Here is a 23,745-nt window from a genome sequence, read left to right as displayed (position 1 = left end):
CTGGCTGGACTGTGCTGCCTGAAAGCCAGGCAGTAGCGTCTGGTGGCGTCAGGGTGTTGGGAGTCTGAGGACCTTGGTTAGGAAGCTGTTCTCCCTTAGCCTGGCAGGGCGGCAGGCCTGGGGCGTGGGCAACAGGATGGGGACAACCCAGGCTGGCTTAGGTCTCTCCTTCCCAGCCTCCTACTTTCAGACATGGCTGAGTCCCAGCTCTGCTGCTGGGTGTTTTGGGGGACTTACATAGCCTCTCTGAGCCTTGAACCCTCAGAGAGAGTTTAAAAGTGGGACATGACAGGTAGGTGGCCCTCACGGGGCAGGGGGACAGAGCTCCTAGCTGGTGCCTGGCAAGGCAGGCCCAGCCCCATGACTGTTTTTTTTTTTTAAGTTTTTTTTTTTATAATATTTATTTTTTAGTTATCGGCAGACACAACATCATTGTTTGTATGTGGCGCTGAGGATCGAACCCGGGCCGCACGCATGCCAGGCGAGCGCGCTACCACTTGAGCCACATCCCCAGCCCCCCCATGACTGTTATGTTGGTGGGGACTTTCCCGTCCACCCCAGGTTTATTTTCTTTTTTTCTCTCTGGTTGCAAGATTAGCAGCTGCCCGGCTTGGCCCATGGCTCTGAGAGACGCCCTCTGGGTGATGCAGGTGCAAACACCTTGCGGAACAGAACGTGGTATGCGCTGGGGCTGCGGCTCCACCTGACCTCACCCCCGTCCTCATCTTGGGCCCCTGTGGCCACCTGTCACAGGCAGCGAGGGGAAGCCACTGGGGAAGTGATGACTGGGACCCGGTGGCTGCCGTGTGCTCCTGCCCTCCAGGGCTTCAGCGCCTCCCGGGCGAGGCCCTCTCCAGAGTCTCTGTGACGTCCCGCAGCTCACAACAGCCCGCTGTGAGTCCAGCCTGTGGCTCTGCTGCCCAGGCAGGAGCCCTGGGCCCTGCTGAGGATGACGTGTGACTGCGCGGGCTGCAGCGGGCTGGCGGTCACGAGACACCAAGTGTCCACTTGGGCTGCTGGGCAGGGGGTCCAGGCTGCCAGCAGCCATTCCACTGTAGTGGCATCAGCCCCTCCCACCCTTGACTGTAAGGGCCAACTGAGTGGACATTCGGGAGCCCTCGCTAGGGAGGACGCTGCCCAGCAGCCTCATCTGGACACTTCTGGGCAGACTCCGCTTGCTGTGGCAGGTTGCTGCTCCTGGGTGGGGTGGGAGTTGCCGGTGGAAGGAGCGAGGCCCGGTGCCCACTGCAGCCACGTCCCTGAGGCCCTGACCATGGCAGGCCCTCCACTGGACCTTGCCCCGCTGTCCTCGGGTCCTCAGTAGCAGCTGCTGCCATCAGCCTGCCACAGACGAGAGTCCAGAGAGTTCCCACGTCCACAGCTAGAAAGTGTCGCTACCAGGGCCTGACCCTGGGCAGAGTGGCCGGTCACAGGGCGTGGGGGCAGCTGGCCCCAGAGGCCCTGGGCAGCTGGTGGGAGCACACGTGGGCCATCCTGTGGCTGCCTGCACCCGCAACTGGCTCTGGGCCCTGTGGGCTCTGTGGGTGTCAGGCTGTGGGAGGACTGAGTGGTGGCCTTTGGTTGGGAGAGAGGTGGCTGGCCTAGCCAGAGGGTGTCCCCACTTACAGATGAGGAGACTGAGCGTCAGAGAGACCGTGCAGCCGTGCAGGTGGGACCAGCTGCTGCAGCCGGGTGCTGCCGGGCCAGGACCAGCTCTGGAGCACACGGCGTCTCTAGCGCTGTTAGGACCTGCCCCTGGTGGGCAGCAGCCCCCTGAGTGAGGGCTGCCTTTGTGCAGGCGTTCCCCGGCCGCGCAGGGCGGGGCTGGCTGGTCTGGGGAGGACGGTGGACGAGACCCAGTCCACTCCTTGCTTCCAGGAAGGGGCCCCATCGATCCCCGGCTGCTCCCCGGGGGGATGGACGAAGCGGAGATGGAGGCTCTTGGTCTCGAGGGACCAGACTGGGGGAAGGCAGTGCTCGGCCACGCTGGACCAAGGGAGCCCTCACCCTGGGGCCCCTGGGGACCCTGAGGACGTCTGTCGCTTGCTCTGCTGTTAGGAATCAGATTAGTTTTCCATAAAAACAGGATGTGGCGGGGAAGAGGCCGCCGCCGTCACTTTTCTCACTCCTCTTTTTCCAGGAACTGGACATATAGCCCTTGGCAGGACCGTCCCCGTGTCCACCCTCCTCCGCCGTGTAGGGAACAAGGCTCTCTGCTCTTAAGTGGCTACTTGATCTGCTTCTGCTCCCAGCTGGGGAGCTGATTGCATTGCCAGGAGCCAGGGAGCCTCTGTGGGGACCTTCACCCTGGTCCCCGGGCCAAATTGGTCACCGAGGAGGGGAGCGGGCGGAGCCAGAGCCCAGCCCCTGCTTGGACCTCCAGGCCCTGCCCCTCCCAGGAGTCCACATGCACTGGGGCTAGTGGGTCCCTGCAGGCTGCTGCTCCTGGGGCTCTGTGGGCAGACCTAGGCACAGAGCCCAGAGGAGCCTGGCCCCCTCCGAAAACCTGTGGGGGCCGCAGGAGGGGTCAGTCCTGGCCAACTGGGAAGGCTGGGAATATTGAGGGCCTGCAGAGAGGGGCCAGTGGGGGCTGAGTTTGAGGCCCCCTGGTCCCTGTTTCTCTGAACCCTGAAGGGGGGTGAGGCAGGCAGGGCAGACCCCAGTGGGTGGCTCCGTGGCGTGGCTCTGTGGCCCTGCGGTGTGACCCTGGCTGTGGCCTGTGGGGCTTGCTCTGCACAGTTCCTCCTCTGTACTGTGACAGCAGTGGTGCCTCTCCTTAGGTGACAGGGTGACATGGCTCTTCCTGCCTGTGCAGGGCCCGCTGAGAGGAGAAGCTGGAGCGGGGTGTCCAGCTGCTGGGAAGGGAGGCAGGACAGAGGCGGAGGTGGCCTCTGCCCACCGGTGCGAGCTGGGCCTCGGCTCCTGTCTGGGGGCACCTGGACCTGCCCAGACACCAGGGGGTGAAGCTGCAGAGCTCAGGATGGCCCTTCCAGGAAGGAGGTCTCTGGGAAGGGGGAGACCAGCCGCAGCTCCCCATGTCCACTCAGGGGGCCTGTTGATAGGAAGGATGGCCGGGGGGGACAGAGCCGGCCAGAGACCTTTCACAGAAGGGAAGCCGAGGCCTGCGGGGCCCAGGGAGGCGGCTGCCCGCTTTGTGCCCTCTGTCCCGGGGCGCCAGGCTGCGCTGCCAGGCTGGTTGTTTGGAGCCAGTGGTGTTGACTTTCCCTTGGTCACTTCCTGAGTGGTTGTTTCCACAGTACGTGGGGGGCCCTGGCTGCCCCAGTGCTCCCTGCACAGTGGACACACAGCTCTTCTGAGCAGCCTGGGTCTGGCCTGGCTCTTGGGCTTCCCGTTGTTGCTGGGCAGTGGTTGCCCTTCTAGCTTTGCCCGCCTGTGTCCAGAGAAACAGGCGTTTACTGTAAGAGACGGGCCCACAGGCGGAAGTGGGCAGGGTGGCCGGCCGGCCAGGAGCTGCAGGAGATGCTGTGCTGGCTCCGTGGGGCAGCAGCCAGCAGCGCTGGCCTTGGCAGCTGCGGGGGCCCTTCTGGGAGCCCCCAGAGCTGACCAGCACCTGCCATGGTGGTGTCTGACCCACCTCGGGCACTTGGTGGCCAGCCCCAGGGTGGGACCCCAGCCCCCTTATCCCAGTCAGAGGTAGTGTGTGGGGTTCCCCAGCCCAGGTGGCCCCAGGGGTGGCTGGCCCTGACTCTCTCCAGCTCTGCACACACACTCCGGGACCACCTCCTTGGGCAGTGTCCCCTGGGCAGCAGATAGTCCTTGAGCTGGGATACCCCAGAATCACCTCCATTTTAACAAAGGGAAACCAAGCCAGGTGGGCCAGATGCCGGACCCAGCTGGACCGTGCCCCTGTGAGGTGGACGGAGCCCTGCCCAGCACCCTCAACCCGGGTCGGGGCTCTGAAGGCTGCCGAACCAGGGAGCTGCCTGTACCCACTCCCTGCCGGACTTCCTCCAGAGGGCAGTGACCTCGCCTTCTGCTTGGCCCACCAGGGAGGCAGCCAGGTGGCATTCCTTCTCAGGAAGGCCCTCGAGAGCAGGACCAGCTTGTGACCAGGTCCTGGGGCAGCCTGCACAGGTCCTACCGGACGGGCTGACAGGCTGGGTGAGTCATGGGAGGGGACCCTGAGTCAGCACCCAGTGTTGCATCCTGGCCTGGCGCTGCTGAGGGGCCTGGGCAGCTGGAGCTGTCCAGCCAGGTAGCCCTGGCCCAAGGGGTGGCAGTGAGCACACTCCAGCAGCAGAGTCTGTCTCCTCCAGGACAAGTGCTGACGGTCATCCTTAGTGGACTGGCCAGCCTCCGTGCGCCTGCCGTGAGCTGTCACGTTAGGGAGGCACCCTCCGCGCGCCTCAGGCATGACGTCCACATCTAGCAGGTTGTGCCGGTAGATTTTGATGGCTGGTTGTGTGGCCTGCCACCTGCTTCTCCTCCCAAGGGGGGGTTCCGAGTCCATGTCTCCATGGGGGCGCGTCTGCAGCAGGTGGGGGTGAGCCTGAGACAGTGACGCCCGCTGAAGGTCAGGTCCCCTGTGTCAGGCCCAGCCCCGCAGCAGGGCCTTGGCTCTGACGCCCCCCATAGGGGTCCCTGCCCAGGCAGGGAGCCGAGGCGGGACTGGGCCTGCTCTCCATCACCGCTTTACCACCACACGGCCTGCGGTGGCCACCCCCGCCCAGCAGTGGGCTCCCAGCCCCAGGGTCTGCCCTGAGGGTTCCGCCAACCTCGGACCAAAACATGAGGGAAATTCTGGGAAGTTCCAAGAAACAGAACTTTAATTTGCGTGCTCAGAACACCATGCTGCATGCCTGGGAGTGGACAGCGTGCGGCCACCCTGTCCAGCCCCCTCCAGCCGTGTCCAGCCCTGCGTCTCGCTGATATGTGGCCATGTGCCCTGAACTCTGGCTTCCCGAAACAATGCGTGGTGACAGCTGTCGCTGACATGGGGTCAGGTGGTATGACACCCAGAGGGGATGCAGTGCCCGGGAGGGTGTGTGGTTGATGCAGATATACCGTCTTCTAGAAGGCTCCCGGGCACCCGGGATGGCTATCCATGGGGCCCGGGGGCCAGTCCTTCACAGATCTCGAGGGGCAACTGTATTTGTTATTCGGGGTCCTGTGGCAGGTCTGGACCCCACCCTGACTGATGCCCAGTGCTCGTCTGCTGTGGGGGCCAGAGTTCTGGTGGTCTCTCCCGTGTCCCCAAGGCTGGGTGTCCTGAGGTGGAGCATGGAGGCCGAGAGCTGGCCTCCCTAGGAGTGAGGTGCGCAGGGCCCCTCTGCCCGGCACCAGCCTGGTGTGTCTGCCTATGAGAGGGGCCTGGTGGGCCAGGCTCAGCAGCCTCAGAGCAGGTGGGTCTGGGGGAGGCTGGCAGCTGGCATTTCCCTGTGTCTCCAGGTACCTGGGACAGAGCTGTCCCTGTCAGGTCCTGCCATCTCAATTAGCCAGGAATGCTGGGGGCGGTGGCTCCAGGTCACTGAGCAACTCTGTTGACACAGCTTGGTGCCAGTCCTTCATGCTGATCAGTGTGTCCAGGAGGCCTCTGGAATGTGCTGTCCAGTCTAGAGACGTCACCAACTGTGACCTGCTCTGCACAGTCCAAGACTCGGCTGGTCAAGGGCTCCTGATGACGAGGTGGGGCATCCGGCACACCTCTCCCCAAGCCCCCACGTTTTAGATAGACAGAAGGCCACAGAGGGGTGGCAGGGGCTTGCCTCTGGCCTGAAGCTGGCTTTGCCCTGCCTTAGGCCACCTTGTCCACCGAGGAGCCCTCCAGGGAACCTGGGTCCCAGATGGGGCTGTGACCGAGCTGACAGGGCCCACTGCCTGCCCGAGGTGGTCGCTCCCATGTGGCTTCCTCCTCGGCTGCCAGCTCACCAGCCGGGCACAGGACAGGACTGACTTAACCAGGAACTGCATCATCTGGCCCTGCACCCGGCCTTGCCTGTCATGTGCCGAGGGCAGCTGTGCCGAGGGCTCCTCTGTTCCCTGCCTCCGGGGCTCTGGACGTTAGGCAGCCACTGTCAGGAGCCCAGGGTCCAGGTGGGCATGTGTGTGTTCGGGTCAGCTTGCTCCCAGGAGAGAGCCAGGGGGACCTGTCTGCACACTGCTGGTGGGCTGCGGCTGGACAGCTCTTCCCATCCAGGTCCAGGTGGGGCCAGGTGCAGGACAGCAGGCCAGGCTGTGAGAGAGAGGCCCTGACGTCCACACCTGCACCCTGTGCCTCAGTTTCCCCGGCTGGCCCATGATGCAGTAGAAGTCTCTACCCTGAAGGGCTTGCTGGGCGCTTGGCCCTTGCTTCTGCTGCCCTGCGTGCCTGGAGAGTCACCTGGCCGTGACAGGCTTACGGGGTCTGTCTCCGCCCAGCTGAGAGCTTCCCGAGATGTACCCTTTCCTTCGGGCTGCAGGGATCCCTGGGGGTCCAAGCTGGCCATGATCTGGAGGGCAGTGGCCTGTGGGTCAGGTGAGGACAGTGGACAGGGCTTACTGCCTGAGTGCCCCTGGCAGGCCCCAGGGATTGTATGATAGCTGAAGGCAGAGACTGGGTCTGAGACTGGCCCTCAGGTGTCACCGTGAGCAGGGCACGGAGTCCCTCCTGGCCCACCCCTCTGGCCCCCCGGGGCTCTGCTGACCCACTTCCCTTTCCAGTGCTGGGGACTTCTGGGCGGTTCTTCCTGGGGCCCCGCCCCCACCCCCGCCCGCCTATTTACCTGTGCTGCCCTGATGGCCGCCCAGTAAACCTGCTACCTCCTTCCTGCAAGGCTGGACTGGAGGAGGTCCGGGGCTGGCATGGAATGCCGCCCTCCCGTGCCCTGGAATCCACCCCTCCTCCTCCATGTTGAGGGCCGTCTCCAGCCGGTCAGGGTGGCCCCAACTGGTGCTCAGAGTGAATACCGAGGCCTCCATGGGCTGTGGTCCTTTTCAGGGAAGGGCAGCAGGACACTGGAGAGGCTGTGGGAGGGCTGAGCTGACCGGCAGGACCAGCTTGGTCCCCCACGGGAGCTTTGGGGTGTCCTTGTCTCATCCCCAAGTCCTAAGCACCAGACATGCATCCCTGCCCACCTGGACCTGCCTGGCCAGCAGGATGCTTGCCACATGGGGGAGCCACTGGTCAAGGCCTGTGAACTGCCCCTGCTGATGCCCCGGAGGGGCAGGAGCCACTCTCCACGGAGCTGGGCAGTCCAGCACTCTGGGCTGGGAGCTGGGACAGCTGCTCAGGCACGCCCCTGTCACCACTGGGGAGCTGCCTCCTACACAGGAATTGCCCCCGGCTCATGCGAGAATCTCAGGGCCTCACGCCCACTGGGCCCTACAGACTGTACCTGCTTCCTGGCCAGCAGCTGTCCCTCTTGCCCCCTCTATATGGCCATGTGTTGGGGCCTGCTGTTTTTTTGTTCCCTTCAAGGCCACCTTATCTGCAGCTGGCCCCTACTGTCCTGCGACCCTTCTGGGTAGTCACCATGGGCTGAGTGTAGCGGGGAGGGACCTGGCTGTCCAGTCCAGGGGGTTCAAGCAGGAGGACATGGTAGATGTTCATGGGTCCTTTGCTCTTGGGGGATCCCTCTGTGCCCAGCCCACAGTGGCCATGAGGCCACCCTCAGCCTTGGCCACTCTGGCTTCATGATACCCCTGTGTGGGGAGGAAGCCCGGCTGTTGGTGACCTGCCTCGTGCAGGTCAGATGAGGCATAAAACCGCGTTTCCTGGACACCGTGCTAGTTAAACCCCGGACACTTGGCTAATTAAATGCTCCGAAAGCGCTTCGGGGCCCTGGGCTGCTTGGCGGGGCTCCAAATAGGTAAGACTGTTTCCTGTCTGTTGCTCGCCCAGTCCCCACGTGTCCTGGCAGCCTCCAGGAGGCCTCCTGCCCTCCAGCCGTGCCCACCCTCGACCCCGGCAGACTCCTCTCCCACAGTCCTGTGCTCTCTGCCGTGTTCCCAGGCGCTCGCTTTGTGAAGTGGGAAGTGCTCCCTCCAACACCGTCCTTCCTGCAGAAGTCCCCAGGTCCCCAGCCCCTTTCCGCGCAGCTCCACCTCTGCTGGCTGTCCACGGCCACACTGCCTGGGCTGGCCCTGACCAAGGCAGGTCCTCAAGGCTGGGACATGCCCTGGCAGGCCGGCTTCTGTGCCCGCTGCAGACCTCACACCCCTCTGCGGCAGGGCAGGGCCGGTCCAAGCCCTCCAGCCTCCTCCCTTTGGTCTGTGCCTCCTGCGGGAGGGCAGGGCACAGGTGTGGCCGCTGGCCTGACCTCAGCTCCAGCAAGGAGCCGGGAAGAGCTGGCCGCTGCTGGAGCTCCCTGTGCCACGTCCGCCCTGTTCCTCCTCCGCTCTGCTCACCCCACCCGCTGGCAGAAGCCTGCCCCGAAGTGTCCATGGTCCTCTGGCTCAGCCACAGACCTTAACATCAGCCCACGTTAGGCTGAGTGCCCCCTGAGAGTTGGAGGGGGCCGGGGAGTGTGGCCGGGGCCTGGACCAGGCCCCCAAATCTGGCAGCTATCATTTGGGACTCTGGTTGTCCCTGGGCCCCATCCACTGTCTGCAGGAGAAGGCAGAGTCCAGCAGGTGCTGACTGAGGCCTGGGATCTAGTCTCCCGTGTCCTGGGCAGTGTCCCCACTTGACCACCCCCATCTGGGCTACTTCCTCCGACAGTTCACTTGTTCACAATCCGGTGAGGCATGAAAATGTTCCTGTGGGACCCAGGCCCTCCCTGGAGCTCGGCAGAGTCCCTCTCAGCCGTCCGGTGTGGGTGTGCATGCGCGTGTGCAGGACCGAGGCCGAGGCCGCGGTAGCTTTCCTACAGCAGGGACCACAGTGGGTGCTCTGCTCTGTGGCTTGCACCGCACCCTCGCACCCCGGAGGTGGCTGCCTGTTGCCCACCCGGGTGTGTTGGATGACAGTGTGATTCTCAGTGGCCAAGCAGAGGTTGGGTTTGTCCCTGGTGAAGAGGCGTGAGGGACTGGGCATGAGCCATGGCCGTCTGCAGGGCAGGTCCGGGCACACGCTGGGTCCCAATGCATGTGGCACTGCCCAAACTCTGCTGGGGGACATGGGGGCCGTTCCTGAGCTGTGGCTTGGGGTGCCAGGTCTGCCCGCCCTGTCCCATCACTCCATGGCCACGTTTCAGATGGCAGTGTGGGCTGTGCATCTTCGGGCCAGAGGAGAAGGGGGTCATGTGAGCTGCTGTGGGCATCTGGGGGGCAGGAGCCCCTCACTTGGCTCTGGCGGGAACAGAGGTGGTCCCAGGCCAAGGCACTGCCCAGGCAAGCTTGGAACGGCAGGACACTGGCTGGCTGGAGAGAGAAGGCCACAGGTTGGGCAGACAAGAGGCCCAGAGTGGGGCCTCGGAACCAGACCACAAGTTGGATCTGCTCTGGGAGCTGTGGGGTCACTGTTCCTTTCCGGCCACCTCTTGCAGGAGGAAGGCAGCACTGGCCACTGTGTTATGGACACCAGGCTGAGGAGTGAGGGCCTGGGGAGTTCCCTCCTGGATGAGGCGCTCTGCTCCCCACTGTGGCCAAGTGGTCCAGCCCTGGCCCTTCCTCCACAGCAGAGGCATGAGGGTGGCCAGGGTGCCTGGCCAGGCCTTCCTGAGGCATCTTCTTGGGTCCTCTGGAGTCCCGGACCCCTCCTGCGGCCGGGGTGCCTGCTGGAGCAGGGCCCTGCTCGGACTGGAGACGAGTCTCTTCACGGGCACCTGGGCTTGGTCTGCCTGCCTGTGGAAGGGCACACAGGGAGTGCAGTGTCCCCCAGGAGTGGGCAGCATGGTCACCGCTCTGCCTGGCCCCGCCCCAGGTCCACCCCCCAGAACTGACTGGAACCACCAGGTCTTGACCACAGGACACCCCCATTTTGGTGCCAGGGATCAAACCCAGGGCTTCAAACACCTGGCAAGGGCCTGCTTCCAGGGACCCAGTGTGGGCATCTGCATGTCCCTCCTGTGGCTGGTGTCATGGGGCAGACCATGGCTGCCCACTCACAGGAAGAGGACTCAGGCTGCCTGTCTAGTGGCCGTGGCCCCCTTTGGGCAGGGAGGGTTCCCCATGAGATGTGTCTTCCCTGGCAAAGACCCCCGCCCCCCCTCCTGGACCTGACGGTCACATCGCCCCTGCAGCCGGATCAGGGGGAGAAGTGACCCGGGACTGTGCACCCCTGGGCTCTAGGTCTGGCCTCCTGACCTCCACAGCCGTCCTTGCCCCCAGTTCCTGTTCGTGAAATCTCTGGTCGCCTGGGGGGCTCTGCCTGAGTCCAGGGCTGCCCGGCAGCGGCTCTGCCCTGCAGTAGGGACTGGAGGACCCCAGCCCTGGCCTGGCTCTACTCTGTCATGCCAGGGCCTTTGCCTGGTCCCCTGCTCACAAAGCTCCCACAGGGTGGCTCAGCAGCAGCTACCTCCTGGCCTGGGGTGCCCAGGAGCTTGGGCCACCGGCAGCTGCCCCAGCCTCTGCTCCTCTCTGCACACGTCTGCCGCCCGCCCTGCACTGGCTGCAGACGCCTGGCGCCGCAGCCCTTCCTGTTTCCCAGAGGCCCCTGCGAGCACACCGATGCGCTGCACACCTCCCTCCAGCCCTGTCCTGCCTGGCCTGTCCACGATGGAGGAGCCTGAGGCTCAGGGCAGGTGTCTTGCTCAAGCTCCTGTGGGGACTGGTGAGCCAGGATGTGGGCTCTTTTGTCCCCCGCTGGGGCCTGGGCCAGTGCCAGCCCCGGGGGACAGGTCTCAGCAACTGCACCCTGGCCGGGGTCCTCTGCAGGCCCTGTCTTTGGGCGTGGGCAGGAAGTCCTGGGAGGGGCTCTGTGCTTTCAGCCCAGCTCTTCCCTTCCCGACCAGCCCCAGCTGAGCAGCCGGTTTCTGGCCTCGGTGGGGATCTGTGCCTGGAGGCTGGCTCGGGCCTTCGGAGGTCCCTGAGGGGCCAGAGGGTGCTGGCGCCAGCCCCCCCAGCCCCCTGGTGCTGGTTCAGCAAAGGCCTGTTCCCGTGGGGCCCTGATGGGAAGGCGGGGGCTGCCAGACCCCCGCCCGCCCTGGTGGGGACCCCTGAGTGTTCCCACCCTGCAGCCAGCGTCAAGGGCAAGAGCAAGGCCGCAGTCACATGGATGCATTAGAGCAGCAGCCCCGGCAGCCTGGGTCACAGCCAGCGGCCTGTGCTCTCCCCGTGCCCTCCCCCAGAGCCCGTTTCCTCGCCTGGACAGTGGGGAGGGGGCACCCTGGCTCCTGCTGGCCTGAGGCCACCCTGCTGTGCTGGACCCTGAGGCCATACGGCTGAGGGAGGACAGGCTAGAAATGTCCTCCCAGAGCCCTCTCTGTCCCCCACCGGGGGCTGGAGCCAGTGTGCTTGGCCTTCCCTGCTCAGGGCTCCCAGGCGGGTGTCCCAAGCTGTCCAGGAGCCACGGCTTGCCTGATGCCAGCTTCCTGGCAGGGCTAATGGCAGAAGATGGAGTCGGGGAGGCTGGCCAGGCGCGTGCCGCAGGGCCAGGTGGGCTGTGCTGGGAGATACCCCTGGGCCCCAGAAAGCTGGAGATCAGCTGGGCGCCCTGAACCTCAGTGTCCTCCTCTGTACTGGGGAGGACATCACAACCTGGGTGTGACTGGACTGCTGCCACCGCGGCTGTGCTGAGGGAGGGAGGGGGAGGGTCCCAGGGTGGGGCAGCACCCCTGGCGTTCCAGGTGCCCCCCACTCCTCAGCTCCAGTCTCCTGCTCTTGGCAGATGGAGCTGCCCCGGCCCCCGGTTCCCAGCTCCCCCTCCCCCATCTTGCTCTCTGTCCTTGGCAGCAGACCACCCTGGGACCAGCCCTGCCCGCCACAGCTCGGGCCTGGTTCCTGAAATCCTTTATGGGTTTCAGGGGCTATTTGTTGTGTTGGTTAAATCCCCATCTTACCCACTGTAGTGCACGGGTCGGTGCCCAGCTCCAGGGCCCCTTCAGGCTTAACCCTTCCCTGCCCACTGCTTCAGGGGCTGTTTAGTAAGTGGGCTGGGCAGCGAAGGGAGACACACTGGCCCCGCTTCCTGGAGCCTCCCTATGCCCACACCCTGCTGGGCCCCTGCTGCAGGCTTGGGTCACCAGTACTGGGGCACGTGGACCAGCTCAGGGTCCGTCACTCCTGGCCGATCAGACCATGGGCCCCTCGGGGGCAGGACTTGCAGCATCTATCTCAGGAGAAAGTCGCTGGGGAGGGTGGACAGATGGGTGGATATGTTGGTGGGCGTCCCCTGGCTGGAGAAGCCCCCCCCCCCAGGCTGGTACACGGGGAACGTTGCCTGCGTGGGCTGGCACGGGTAGTCAGGGTAGTCGGGGAAGGCCCAGGGCTGAACGTAAGTGCATTTCCTCCTGCCTCTGGGCCAGATCAGATTGATTCTTGGTGAAAGTGTCTAATTGTTGGAAACTCCAAGTTCAGGGAGCTGGGCCCATTGCTGTTGCTGGAGGAGGGGGAGGAGGATGTGCTCCGACTCCAGGGACCCTGCAGTGCAGAGGGAAGAAGGCGCCGTCCAGCCAGGACCGTCTGTCCCACAGAGGTCTTGTGGGGTTGGGCATGTGTATCCCCCAGAGGCCCTGGGGAAGGGGGCCCTTTCTGGGTAGGACCCCAAGCTTGGGCGGCTTGGGGTGGGGTGGAGCCCTGAGCCAGAGGTGCTCCACAGGCCGAGACTGGTCCAGTGGCTCCGTGCCCTTCTGATCTGAAAGCAGTGGCCACCGGCTTATTTTAGACCACCCCCTGCTGTCACCTGCCTCTTGGAGGGAACCATCTTTGTTGCCAGCTCCTCTCTGAGATCAGGCGAGTGGCCACCATCTACACCAGCTTAGCCACTGTGGGCTCCTGGTCCTCACACCTGAGGTCTTGGGGACTGAGAATGGACCGTGGAGGGTGGCCCCCTGAGGAGGCTGCTCTGGGTTCAGGCTTCGATCCTGTCCCTCGTGGTGGGACAGCAAGGGATTGATGTCACCTCTGCTGAGCGCAGAGGTTGGGTTGTCCTAGAGGGGAATGGGACTCGTGATGCGTGGTGGCACCTGCGTCTCTCTGGCCTGGGGTGGGTCAGGCTGAGGTCAGCATGGTCCGTTTCTAGGAGCAGGGAGGTGGCTGTGGTCCTGGGGTGTTGTGGGTGGTCATTGCTGCTGGGGCCAGCTTGGGATGCATGGGGCCACTCCAGGCCTGGCCTGCCCGCTGTACCCCAGCCTTTGCTGGTGGCCCCCACTCCCCTGGTGCTAAGTCCCATCTCCTCGTTCCTGGGAGCAGACTGGCTCAGCTCGCGAGTGGCAGGCCTCCTGCCCCTGGCATCCAGCCCTCTTCCAACCAGGCAGACATCGTCAGGACGGTGTGGGGGCAGCACGGGCATCAGGGAAGCTGGGTGCTGCTGTGGGCAGCAGCACGGGCACCCTCGGGCAGAGCAGTGGGGAGCCAGGCTCCACACTGAGGTTCCGGTCAGTGGCCTGGAAAAGGCAGGGCGGTGATGGTGGAAGGTGGGTTGGTCAGCAGGCGCTGGGTGGGCAGGAGGGGCCCGAGCCATGCCGGGTCCCAGTAGCCCCCACGTGGGGTTGGAACCCAGTGGCACCGTGGCAGATTTCAAGGAGGAGGAAAAGCCAGGAAAACTGATCAGGGCCTTGGTGCCCGCCCTCAGGGTGCCGCCTGTGCAGCAGCGTGCACGGTCACAGGGACGTGGACACGGTTGCAGGAGGTGCCTGTGCGCTGCGCACAGCCCGGGGTGGGGGGGGCTTGGCCAGGGTGCACACTTGCTGACCGCCTGTCTCCCTCCAGCTGCCCTGCTGCGCATCAGCGCCCTCTCCCTGGTCTACCTGCTGGTCCTGCTGCTGCTACCCTGGCTCCCAGGCCCCTCGCGGCACAGCGTCCCAGGTAAGGCCCACGCACGGAGCGGCTCCTCGGGTCAGCTGAGGTTTCCGTTGTTCACTGTAGAACCCTGGATATCTCAGGGCCTTTTCTGTTGAAGGTGGTGGTGGGGTAGTGGGGCAGATTCCCCCCTTGTCCCTGGACGTCCCAGAGCGAGTGGCCCCTGGGTGTCCTGTCCTGCAGAGGCCCAGGCCTGCAGGCTGTGGCTGCCCCACCCGCTCCCTGTGGCCCCTGCCTGCCCAGGTTTGTCTGTTCCCTGGCATCCTGTGGCCTCGGTGTCCCTCAGACCACCTGTGTGTGGGGAGTTGGGCCACTGTGGCTTAGCCAGGATCTAGCTGGGTCGGGACACATCTCAGAGGGTGGTGGGAAGGCCAGCCACGGCACTGTGTCCACAGCTCGAGGGGTGGCATGGAGGCCAGGTAGCAGGCTGGTCCCAGCAGGCCTGGGAGCAGAGGTTCCATGCAGCAGGAGGATGGGCCTCCTGAGGGGGCCTCCCCTGGGCCCTCTGCCTGCACTATGGCCGCCTGGTGTCAGTGTGTGCCTTTGAACAGCAGAAAATCCCCAGACACATCCCCAAGGCTGCCCCAGGTGGGGACAGGTCCTCCGTCGGCCTGTAGGCTTGGAGGTTGAAGAGGCACCCAGGGCGTGGAGGGCCCCTGGGAAGGCGAGCACCAGAGCGAGAGGAGCCACCTGGCAGAGATGGGCATGGAAAGCAGCAGAACAGGGCTGGGGGTCAGCGCCCAGGGCCTGTCGGTGCTCAGGACCCACGGAGGGGTGCTCCTGTCCCTGGGCATCATCCTCCTGGAGATGCTGGACACAGCAGACTGGCTGTGAGGGGCCTCCAGGTGTGAATGGACCTCTGAGACTGCCGTGGTGAGTCTCCATGACCGACGGGCTGAAACCCCGGCTCGGATCTGGAGGCCGACCCCGCGGGCTGCGGGCTGCAGTCTGGGCAGGGCTGTGCTGCTCAGGAGCTCCCGGGGCAACTGGCCTCCCTGACTGCTGGGGCGCCCCACTTCCTGGCTCGTGGCCCCTTCTTCCTTCAAAGCCAGAGCTGGCCAGCAGCTCTCACGTCCTGCTGCATGCCTCCTCTTCCCCTCTGGTGACCTTGAAGTCCCCTTTGTCCAGGGGTGGCGAAGGTCAGCTACCTTCACCCCAGGTGCTGTGTGAGGTCATGGGCCACAGGGGCCAGAGATCAGGAGAGGGACAGCTTCGGGGTCCGCTGTTCTACCAGCTGTGGGGGAGGGCCACCTTCTCTCTGGCCGCCTCCCTGCCTCTCAGGGTCCTGCCCAGCTCCTGTGTTTTGGAGTGGGCCCTGGGTGTGGAACACGGGCAGGATTTGGGTCCTCAGCACAGGTGGAGGTCTAGGAACAGCTGGGACTGGGCCTGACCCCACCAGCACGCTCGGCTCGGGCAGCTGGGCAGCGGTGTGCTGGAGCCGGGTGGGAAGCGGTCTCCTGCCAGGCGGGGAGGGCTCCCAGCAGAGGGCTTGGAAGGCACAGCTGGAGGACTTCCCCGCCTGACCCTCCATCTGTCCAGCCTCAGAGGCCCTTCAGGGACAGAGACGCTGCCCAGTTTTTCCGGGCGGGAGAGAGGAAAATGTGAGGCCTGTAAAGGGCCGCTCAGGTTGATGGCTTGTGCAGCCCCTGGCTCTGGCCCTGGCCCTGGCCCTGTGGAAGGTCTGACGCTGCCCGTCCTGGTCCCCACGTAGGCGTTAGCCTGGCCCTCGGGCTGTGCAGGGAGGAGCCCTGGGGGTCAGCTCCTAAGCCTGCTTGCCATTTAGGGCTCAGGGCAGCGCCTCCCCAGGCTGCCTCTGCTCCCTGGAGAGAGACCCCACCTTTACCCCACAGGTCCTCTGCTCCCTGCAGCCTCCCCGGACCCTTTCCCTGGCCTTGGGTAGACTCAGTCCTCTGCTTCGAGAGCCCCCAGCCCAGCTGGGCCCTGGGAAGCCTTGTGATCCTGTGGCCAGCCTGAGCCCCTGTACGCCAGAAGGGCTCTGGCTGTGCCTCGGGGGCTCCTGTGAACCCCAGGGTCTGGGAGGTCAAGAGCAGGGTGAGACTGCCCAACAGCTTGGTGGGTGTGTGTGACCCAGGCCAACCCCCTGCCCACCTGACCACGTCACAGGACAGAGGCCTGCTCCCTCATCTGTAGCCTGGGGACACCAGCCATAGGTGGCTCTTAGGCCTCTGGCTTTATCTGGGACTTGGTCCTGAGTGGGCCGAGGGGACCGTCCCACTCAGCCCCTCCCCTGTGGCTGGCCCCCACCCTTTCCTCTGCAGGTGGCACCAGGGCCCCTCTGGTCACAAGCACACTCAGGACCCAGGCTCGGCCCTTGCCCAGCTTCCGTCGGGAGGTGGCCGCACATAGGTGGAGCCCGCAGGGCAGGCCTGATGGGCAGGGCGGCCGGCTGAGAGGGCGCCGGTGGGTGGGTGTCAGGAGGCTCCTCCAGGAGGAAGGGGCAGGGGTGGAGGGTGGAGGGTGGGAGACCCCCGGAGTCACTGTGGGATGGGCAGTGGGCCTGGGGACCTGGGCCAGGCCTTCCAGGGAGCACCGCCCCAGCTGCTTCCTGTTTCCTGCAGGGAGCCCTGCCAGGACCACCCCGGGAAGCCCGCCCCTTGTGCTGGCGGGCACTGGCGGGGCATGCTGAGCCCTCCCCTGTGAGGAGGGGGTCAAGGGGGTGGGTCACCTGCTCTGGTGGGTCAAGGACAGTTCCTTTCCCGTGGACTCCCTCCATGCAGGAAGCAGATGGGCCGAGGCCCAGGCAGCAGTTGGGAACACAGGCTACTGGGTGGCCTGGAGCCAGGGCTTGTGCTCCACTCCTTGGGACAGAGGAGCCAGGCCCGGCTCTGCAGTCCTCTGGAGCTCAGCCTGGACCTCGGGGCTGACAGGAGCGAGCTGGCCGCTGGCTCTGGGAGGGCTCCTGGGCAGCGGACGTGCTGTCCACCTTCTCCTAGCCTCGGTTTCCTCACTGAAGACGGGGGAACAGCGGCAGCCATTGTGGGTTTGCCGCAGGATGGGGGGTGGTCCTAATGTGTGGGGGCAGTCAAAAGGCCGAGCAGGACCCCACCCCAGCTAGCTGTCGGGGGGGGGCTCTTGCTGAGAAATGGACTCTTCCCGGCATCCTCCAGGCTGGGTCTGTGCTGCAGGGCCTGAGCCCACTGGTCATCAGCCAGCGGCCACCTAGCCCCAGCCCTCCCTGCTCCCACATCTGTGCCGACGTGGCCCACTCAGGGCCTAACTGGGGGGTCTACAGAGAGCTCGTCTCAGCACCCTAGAGGACACCAGCCCCATGTCTGTCCCCCTGGGAGGTTGCTGAAGCCTTGCATCTGCCTGACTCTCTGGGCCTTGCCCCAGAGCTGCCCTCCCTGCTGATCCTGCCCTGCACCCAGGCTGACCTCCATCCGTCCTGGGAAAGCCTGCCCCAGCCTCAGGGCATGGGGGAACACGCGGGCAACAGTGGGGTGCCGCCTCCGGCTCAGCTTGGCTGCCTCAGCTCAGGTGGGCAGCCAGAGGGCCCGAGCTTGCACTGAGTGTGCGTGAGCAGTCGGTGCTCGTGGCCTGCTGGGCCAGCCTGGCAGGGAGGCCCTGGGGCCAGTTCTGTATCTGTCCCACCTGTGCCCAAAACTGGTGAACCGGAGGACACTGGCCCTGGGCATGCTCGCCGCCAGGGAGAGGCCAGGCTCCACGGTGACCTGTCTGTCTCTGTGGGAGGGACCCTGCTGCCCTGCCTCAGTGCCAGCTGCTGGCTGTGTCCCTGGGTTGGTCTGGGCTGTTGCAGTAGGTCAGCCCCAGCAGGAGCAAGGGCCTGGAGGCTGTTCCCAGGTCCCATCCAGCTGCCCACCTACTCATAGGGCAGAGGCAAGGCCAGGAACCCTGAGTCCCCCGCTCATAGGCTGCAGCCCTGTCCCTGCGGCTGAGGACCTCCCTGCTGAGTAGGCTGATACAGAGGGCTGGTGGCTGGGAACCGCAGAGCAAGGCCCGGGTGGCTGGGGTGTGACTGTGCCTCCCGCAGCCTCAGCCTGTCCCCCAGGAGGTAATGAGGGGAGGTGTGGGGCTCTGGCTGTGCGGGCACACAGCAGCCCGGGCCCAGGGCTGCCGTCTTTCCCGTGGCTCCCTGCTCCTACAGGTGCTGAAAGCATCTCCGCCCTGCAGTGGTGCCCACTGCCCAGGTGTGTCCCTGCCTGTTTCACCTGCAGGCAGGGCAGACAGCTGTCCTGGGTGGAGAGCTGACGGTTCCTCCTTCTGTGTCCTCTTCACTCTTTGTAGGGCCCAGTAGATACTTAATGGGTAAATGGAAAAACTCAGTCCCATTCCCCCAAGCCTGGGGACCGTCCCCTCTACAGTACTCAGGAGGGGACATGCCCTGCAGGCGTAGGCCAGCATGAGCCCCAGTGGACAGGCATTGAGAGCCCCTGACCACGCGGCCGTGGGCTGGCTACTTCTGCACTTTGTGCCACGTCCTCCTCTGTAAGTTGGGTGGGAGCAGCGGGGACAGGGCAGAGGGTCCCGGACGGCCCTGGACAGAGCCATGCTGTGAGGGCCACTCCTGTTGCTCGTGTCTCAGTGCCTGCTGGGGGCGCTTCCAGGAGCCTAGGGACAGCCTGCCCAGACCCCAGGTCACGCTGGGGTGCACCTCTGGCTTCGTGACGGGGCAGTGGCCCGGCTGGGGGTGCGAGCCCAGGGGGAGGGCTGCAGCTGTTGTGCACTCCCCCAGGTCACCCGGGTCGCCTCCTCCGCGCCCTGCTGTCACTCAGCCTCCTCTTCCTGGTGGCCCACCTGGTCTTCCAGATATGCCTGCACACCATGCCACACCTGGACCAGCTTCTGGGGTCAAACTGTGAGTCTCCATGAGCAGGGCAGGGGATCTGGGGATGGCAGTGTGGGCGTGGAGGGGAGAAGGGCCACCAGGCCCCTGCGGGGACCTGGGGTCTCCTTGGAGAGGCGGACCAGCTCATCAGACCGCCCTGCCTCGCCCAGGCTTTACCCAGCGTGGGCCAGCCCCTGAGTGCCTGGCCACAGTCCATGTCCTGCCCAGGTCAGGTGCTGGCAGTAGTGGCTGGGCCAGTGGGGCTGGGCAGGCAGAGCGGGGCTGAGCTGCTTCCAGGCCTGGGCGCACCCTCTTCTCCGCAGGATGCCCTGTCAGCATCTCTCTCCGGTGCCCGTTGGGGCTCGGCCATGCAGCCGGGTGGCACCGGGGGCCTCAGCTCTCCCCTGTCAGCGCTTGGGTGGTGTCGCCAGCTCGGGGACGAGCACCAGCAGGTGCTCTGAGTCCCCGCTACCCCAGGCCCCTTGCTTCTCCACGCAGCCCTCGTCCCGAGGCCCTGCTGCCGTCCTGGTGTTCGGAACCCAAGGCTGGGAGGGCCAGGGCCGCGGCTGTCGGCGGCCGCTCTTCCCCACAAGAGCAGGCGAGGCCAGCACCTGAGATTGGTCCCAGCCGGGCCGCGTCCCCTCTGCCACTCAGGGCTGAGGGTGCAGCCAGGTGGCCCCAGTGTCCCTGGCCAGCTGTCGGTTTCCCTGTCTGAGAAGGCTGTGGGAACAGTGGGCACCCTGCCTACCTGGGATCTGGAGGAGCTGTGCCCACCAGGGCCTCCCAGCCACGCCAGCTGGCCGCTGGCCGCCTGCCTGACCTGGGGTCCCTGTGCTCCCTCTGCAGGCAGCTTCTGGGAGACCGTCTCTCAACACATCGGAGTCACGAGGTAACACCCCCCAGTGAACCTCCCTGGGGGCCCCAGCCCAAGGGGCGGCCTCCAGCCCTGCTTCCTGTGCTGACCATGCCCTCGCCGGGCCCTTCCTAGGCTGGACCTGAAGGACATTCCCAACACCACCCGGATGGTGGCCCCCGACCTGGGTGTCCTGGTGGTCTCTTCCATCTGCCTCGGCCTTGGCAGGCGCCTCACGAGAAGAGCCCAGCAGAGCCAGTGTGCCCAGGAGTCGGTGAGGGTGGGGGCAGCTGGTGGGGGCATTCTGGAGCGGCAGTCCCGGCCATCCTGAGCACAGACATGTGGGGGAGGTAACTGGGGGTGAACCAGGGTGCCCACCACTGAGCCACCCCCAGCCCTTTCATTTAGAGACGGGGTCTGTGCTCACAGGGTCTGTCGGAGTTCCCTCCGGGCCACACAGGAGGAGTCGGCAGAGCTGGAGGGCAGTCGGTGTGGCCGAGCACCAGCTATGGGTCCTGAGAAGCCGTGCCGGGTGGGGGCCGGGCACTCTGCAGGGAGCACGGTGCAGAGCACAGAGCCCAGCGGGGCCTCGGCACTGGGAGCCAAGCCTGGGCCAGTCTGTGCCCTCCAGGGTGAGGCAGGGTCACCCTCAGTTGCTATGGGGCCTGGGCGTTCCAGCCCTGGCTCTAGCCCATGGGCAGCATGGGTGTGGAGCCTCTGGGCCCTCCTGCCCTGCTCAGGCTGTGGTCCAGGCACCCCCCACCCCCCACCAGCCACGGCAGGTGGCTGGGGCCAGGTCCCGGGGTTCAGCCAGGTTTTATGATGGTCCAGGTCCCTGGAGCCAAGCTCTAGCGTCCACTTGCCAGCAGCTGACACTCACTGGCCATATGGGTCTTGACTTCCAGAGAAGCCCAGAGAGGGTGAGGGACTCCTAGGCTACACAGCAGGTCAGGGCTGGGAGGGTCTGGCCAGCCTGCTGCCACGGGCAGCCTCAGGGCACCTGTCCCCTGTCAGCAGCTGCCGGGTTCCCTCCCCATTCCCACGGCTGGTGCCAGGCCGTGGGAGGGTGATACAGGCCTGTTCCCTTCCCGGCCAGCAGGGTGGGCTGGGAGGAGGCGGGAGCATCAAGGGACGGCTCCAGGACATGAGCGCCTCGGCCCCGCCGCCTGGCCTTCCTCTCAGCCGGCCGCCCGTGCCAGCTCCGGCCCACGGCATCTCCAGGCCGAGGCTGTGAGGGCATCAGGGTAGAGCCGTCTGGTCGTGTCTGCCGTCCAGCTCCCATCTGCAGACTGGGAACAGTCTGAGAGGCCACCCGCAGGCTGCGCAGAGGGGGACGTGGAACTGGGGAGGCCCGGGCTCAGTGTTTACAAGGGCAGCTGGAGCAGGGTGCCAGTGGCTGGCCAGGCGGGGTGTCTGACGACAGTCCGTGTTCTTTCCACCACACCCGCCTCTCCCTGAGCCTGCAGACAGCTCTGCGATGGGAAGCCTCCGTCAGAGCCAGGCAGATGGGCCTGTGGGCGGGCAGTGAGGCCGTGGGAGAGCACTGGTCAGCTGCTGTGCCAGGAAGGCCTGGCACCTGAGTGCCCCACAGGCCTCTTGTTCTCCATGGACCTCAAGGGGGCAGGCAGGTCCCAGCGCTCCCGGCTGTGATCTGGGGCGTCACCGTCACCTCTGGGCCTGTTCTATGCCCGAGGGGCCAGGGCAGTGGGTCTGGGGCCTGCCGACGGCAGCACGGTGCTGAGCCTGTGGGCACGGCTCTCCGCTCGCGAGCCGGGGCACCCTGCCGCAGGGCTCCAGGTCAGGATGGTCGGGAGATAAAGAGCAGACACCAGGCTGTTCTGGGACAACGTGGTCAGCCCGCACCCTCTGGGGACGCTGCCCCCGGGCCAGCCAGGCCAACGTGCAGGTGGAGGGAGGGCGCGGCAGCCTCTGGGCCCCGGGACGCTGGGCGCAGGCAGGCAGGAGCAGAAGCCTCGGTCCCACGTGCCTGACCCCACCTTCCCCTCTCTGGGCCGTTGCAGGATGATGAAGGGGACATGGATGTGGACACTGGACCCCCAGCCTGGCCACAGGGAGCCCCGGCGCTGGCCCCCGGGCACAGGTCGCGCCTGGCCGCCCGGCTCCGGGTCACTGCCCACTGGCTGCTGGTGGCCGCGGGACGGACACTGGCCATCGTGCTGCTCGCGCTGGCAGGTACCGCGGGTGGGGGTGGGGGTGGGGCTGCGGCATCAGGAGTCAGTCCGGGAGGGTTCTCGGAGCTCCGCCATGACCATCCAGCTGGCCAGCAGGACCCAGCCCACCTCTGCCCTGCCCTGCAGGCATCGCCCACCCCTCGGCCTTCTCTAGCGTCTATTTGCTGGTCTTCCTGGCCATCTGCACCTGGTGGGCCTGCCACCTTCCCCTGAGCCCCCTGGGCTTCAGCACACTCTGCGTCATGGTGAGCTGCTTTGGTGCCGGCCATCTCATCTGCCTCTACTGCTATCAGACACCCTTGGTCCAAGCCGTGCTCCCCCCAGCCAGCATCTGGGCCAGGTGAGGGCTCCACACAGGCTCTGGTCCTCTCCTGGCTGGGTCCTTGGCCCTGTTGCCCCAGGGCGGGTGGTCAGTGACATGTCCTTTCTGGACAGGGTGTTTGGTCTTAAGGATTTTGTGGGCCCCATCAACTGCTCCTGCCCCAACGCACTGGTGCTCAACACCAGCCACGACTGGCCCATCTACGTGAGCCCGGGCATCCTGCTGCTGCTGCACTACACGGTCACTTCTCTCCCAAAGCTCCACAAGTATCGCCCCTCGGACCAGGTACCTGCTCTCCCCACCTGGGCTGGCCAGGTGTCCTGCTGCCTCCCAGCCCTTGGGTGGGTGTGCGACCGACCTCGTGGCTCTGTTGTCTGCAGAGGAAGGAAGTGGCCGGGCAGGACGAGGAGCAGGAGCTGGAACTGGATCAGTTGGAGCAAGGGCCACAGGGCCAGGCCGGGGCTGCTGCGCAGGACAGGGAAGCCACGCAGGTGAGCAGGTGGCCAAGCAGGGTTGGCAGCCTCCTGTGCAGCTGGCTTACCCACGTGTCCCCCACAGCGTATGATGCCTTCCCCCCCGGGGCCTGACACTGAGACTGACAACTGGATCGTGCATGACCTGACAAGCCACAGCCCTGTCCAGCACCGTCCCTGTGAGTCGGACCTTCCTGCTCCCCATCCAGTTCACCTTCCTGGGGCACACGCGGGCTCCCTCTCCGCCCCAGGGGTGAGGCCAGGGCTCCCCCTAGTGGCCACTAGGTCCTAAGTCCACCCTGCTGCTGCCCCAGCTGTCCAGGCCAAGACCCCTCGGGAGGCCTCTCCCAGCACTTGGCCTTGTGCTGGAGTGGCTGCGGTTGTCACAGGGCCCAGGGAGCTGCTGCTGTTGTGGCAGGGACTCTGGGGCGGGCGGCAGCACCGTGGGGTCTTCCCAGGAGCTGCTTCTCGACTGAGGTCGGTTTCGCTCTTTGACCTGCCCTGAGTGAAGTGATGGGGTGCTGGCGTGGGCTGGGGTGTCCTTGTGCACCCCGTCCCCTCAGTGTCTTGAACTTGGGCCCCAGAGGGGCCGTCCAGGGTCATGTGCCCCATCAGGTACCGGGTCAGATGTGGCTGCCAGGACTGCCCAGTGCCCACAGTGGCCGTCTTCTCTGGCTGGCCCCCTCCTGCCTGCTGGGCCCTGCGCTTGTGCATGCTTTAGGCCACAGCGGTGTGGGGACAGGACTCTTGGGTGACCCCACCTGAGAGCTGACCTCTGCTCGGCCCCCAGTGCATCCCAGGCTGGCAGAGCTGAGAGAGGCCTCTCCACTGCACGGCCTGGGCCACCTCGTCATGGCCCAGAGCTACGTTTGTGCCCTCATTGCTATGATGGTAAGCCCCAGGGCCCTTGGCGGTCGTCCCGCGGTGTGGGGGAGGGGACTGCAGCCTGCATCTCATGCTGAGGCTGTGATTGCTGGCCCTGGCTGCCCAGGTGTGGAGCATCACCTACCACAGCTGGCTGACCTTCGTGCTGCTGCTGTGGGCCTGCCTCATCTGGACGGTGCGCAGCCGCCATCAGCTGGCCATGCTGTGCTCACCCTGCATCCTGCTGTACGGGCTGGCGCTGTGCTGCCTGCGCTACGTGTGGGCCCTGGACCTGCGCCCCGAGCTGCCCACCACCCTGGGCCCCGTCAGCCTGCGCCAGCTGGGGCTGCAGCACACCCGCTACCCCTGCCTGGACCTGGGCGCCATGGTGAGTA

General features: G+C 65.6%; 1 protein-coding gene across 3 annotated transcripts in view; it reads left to right on the top strand.

Moving 5' to 3' along the window:
- Piezo1 (piezo type mechanosensitive ion channel component 1 (Er blood group)) overlaps nucleotides 1-23,745 on the top strand; it is a 47,952-nt gene that overhangs the window by 9,287 nt on the left and 14,920 nt on the right. For all 3 annotated transcript variants that reach the window (XM_071604430.1, XM_027933233.3, XM_027933232.3), the window contains exons 2-12: nucleotides 13,750-13,845; nucleotides 18,554-18,676; nucleotides 19,493-19,535; nucleotides 19,635-19,773; nucleotides 21,521-21,692; nucleotides 21,818-22,031; nucleotides 22,127-22,298; nucleotides 22,394-22,504; nucleotides 22,572-22,665; nucleotides 23,277-23,377; nucleotides 23,478-23,738. In XM_071604430.1, coding sequence (XP_071460531.1) covers nucleotides 13,750-13,845; nucleotides 18,554-18,676; nucleotides 19,493-19,535; nucleotides 19,635-19,773; nucleotides 21,521-21,692; nucleotides 21,818-22,031; nucleotides 22,127-22,298; nucleotides 22,394-22,504; nucleotides 22,572-22,665; nucleotides 23,277-23,377; nucleotides 23,478-23,738 — 1,526 coding nt within the window. The remainder of the gene's footprint in view (nucleotides 1-13,749; nucleotides 13,846-18,553; nucleotides 18,677-19,492; nucleotides 19,536-19,634; nucleotides 19,774-21,520; nucleotides 21,693-21,817; nucleotides 22,032-22,126; nucleotides 22,299-22,393; nucleotides 22,505-22,571; nucleotides 22,666-23,276; nucleotides 23,378-23,477; nucleotides 23,739-23,745) is intronic.

This window comes from Marmota flaviventris, chromosome 18 (assembly GCF_047511675.1).
Source record: "Marmota flaviventris isolate mMarFla1 chromosome 18, mMarFla1.hap1, whole genome shotgun sequence".
Classification (NCBI taxonomy): Eukaryota; Metazoa; Chordata; class Mammalia; order Rodentia; family Sciuridae; genus Marmota; species Marmota flaviventris.
The sequence above is the reverse complement of the archived record's forward strand: the minus strand, read 5'-3'. Positions and strand labels throughout refer to the sequence as shown.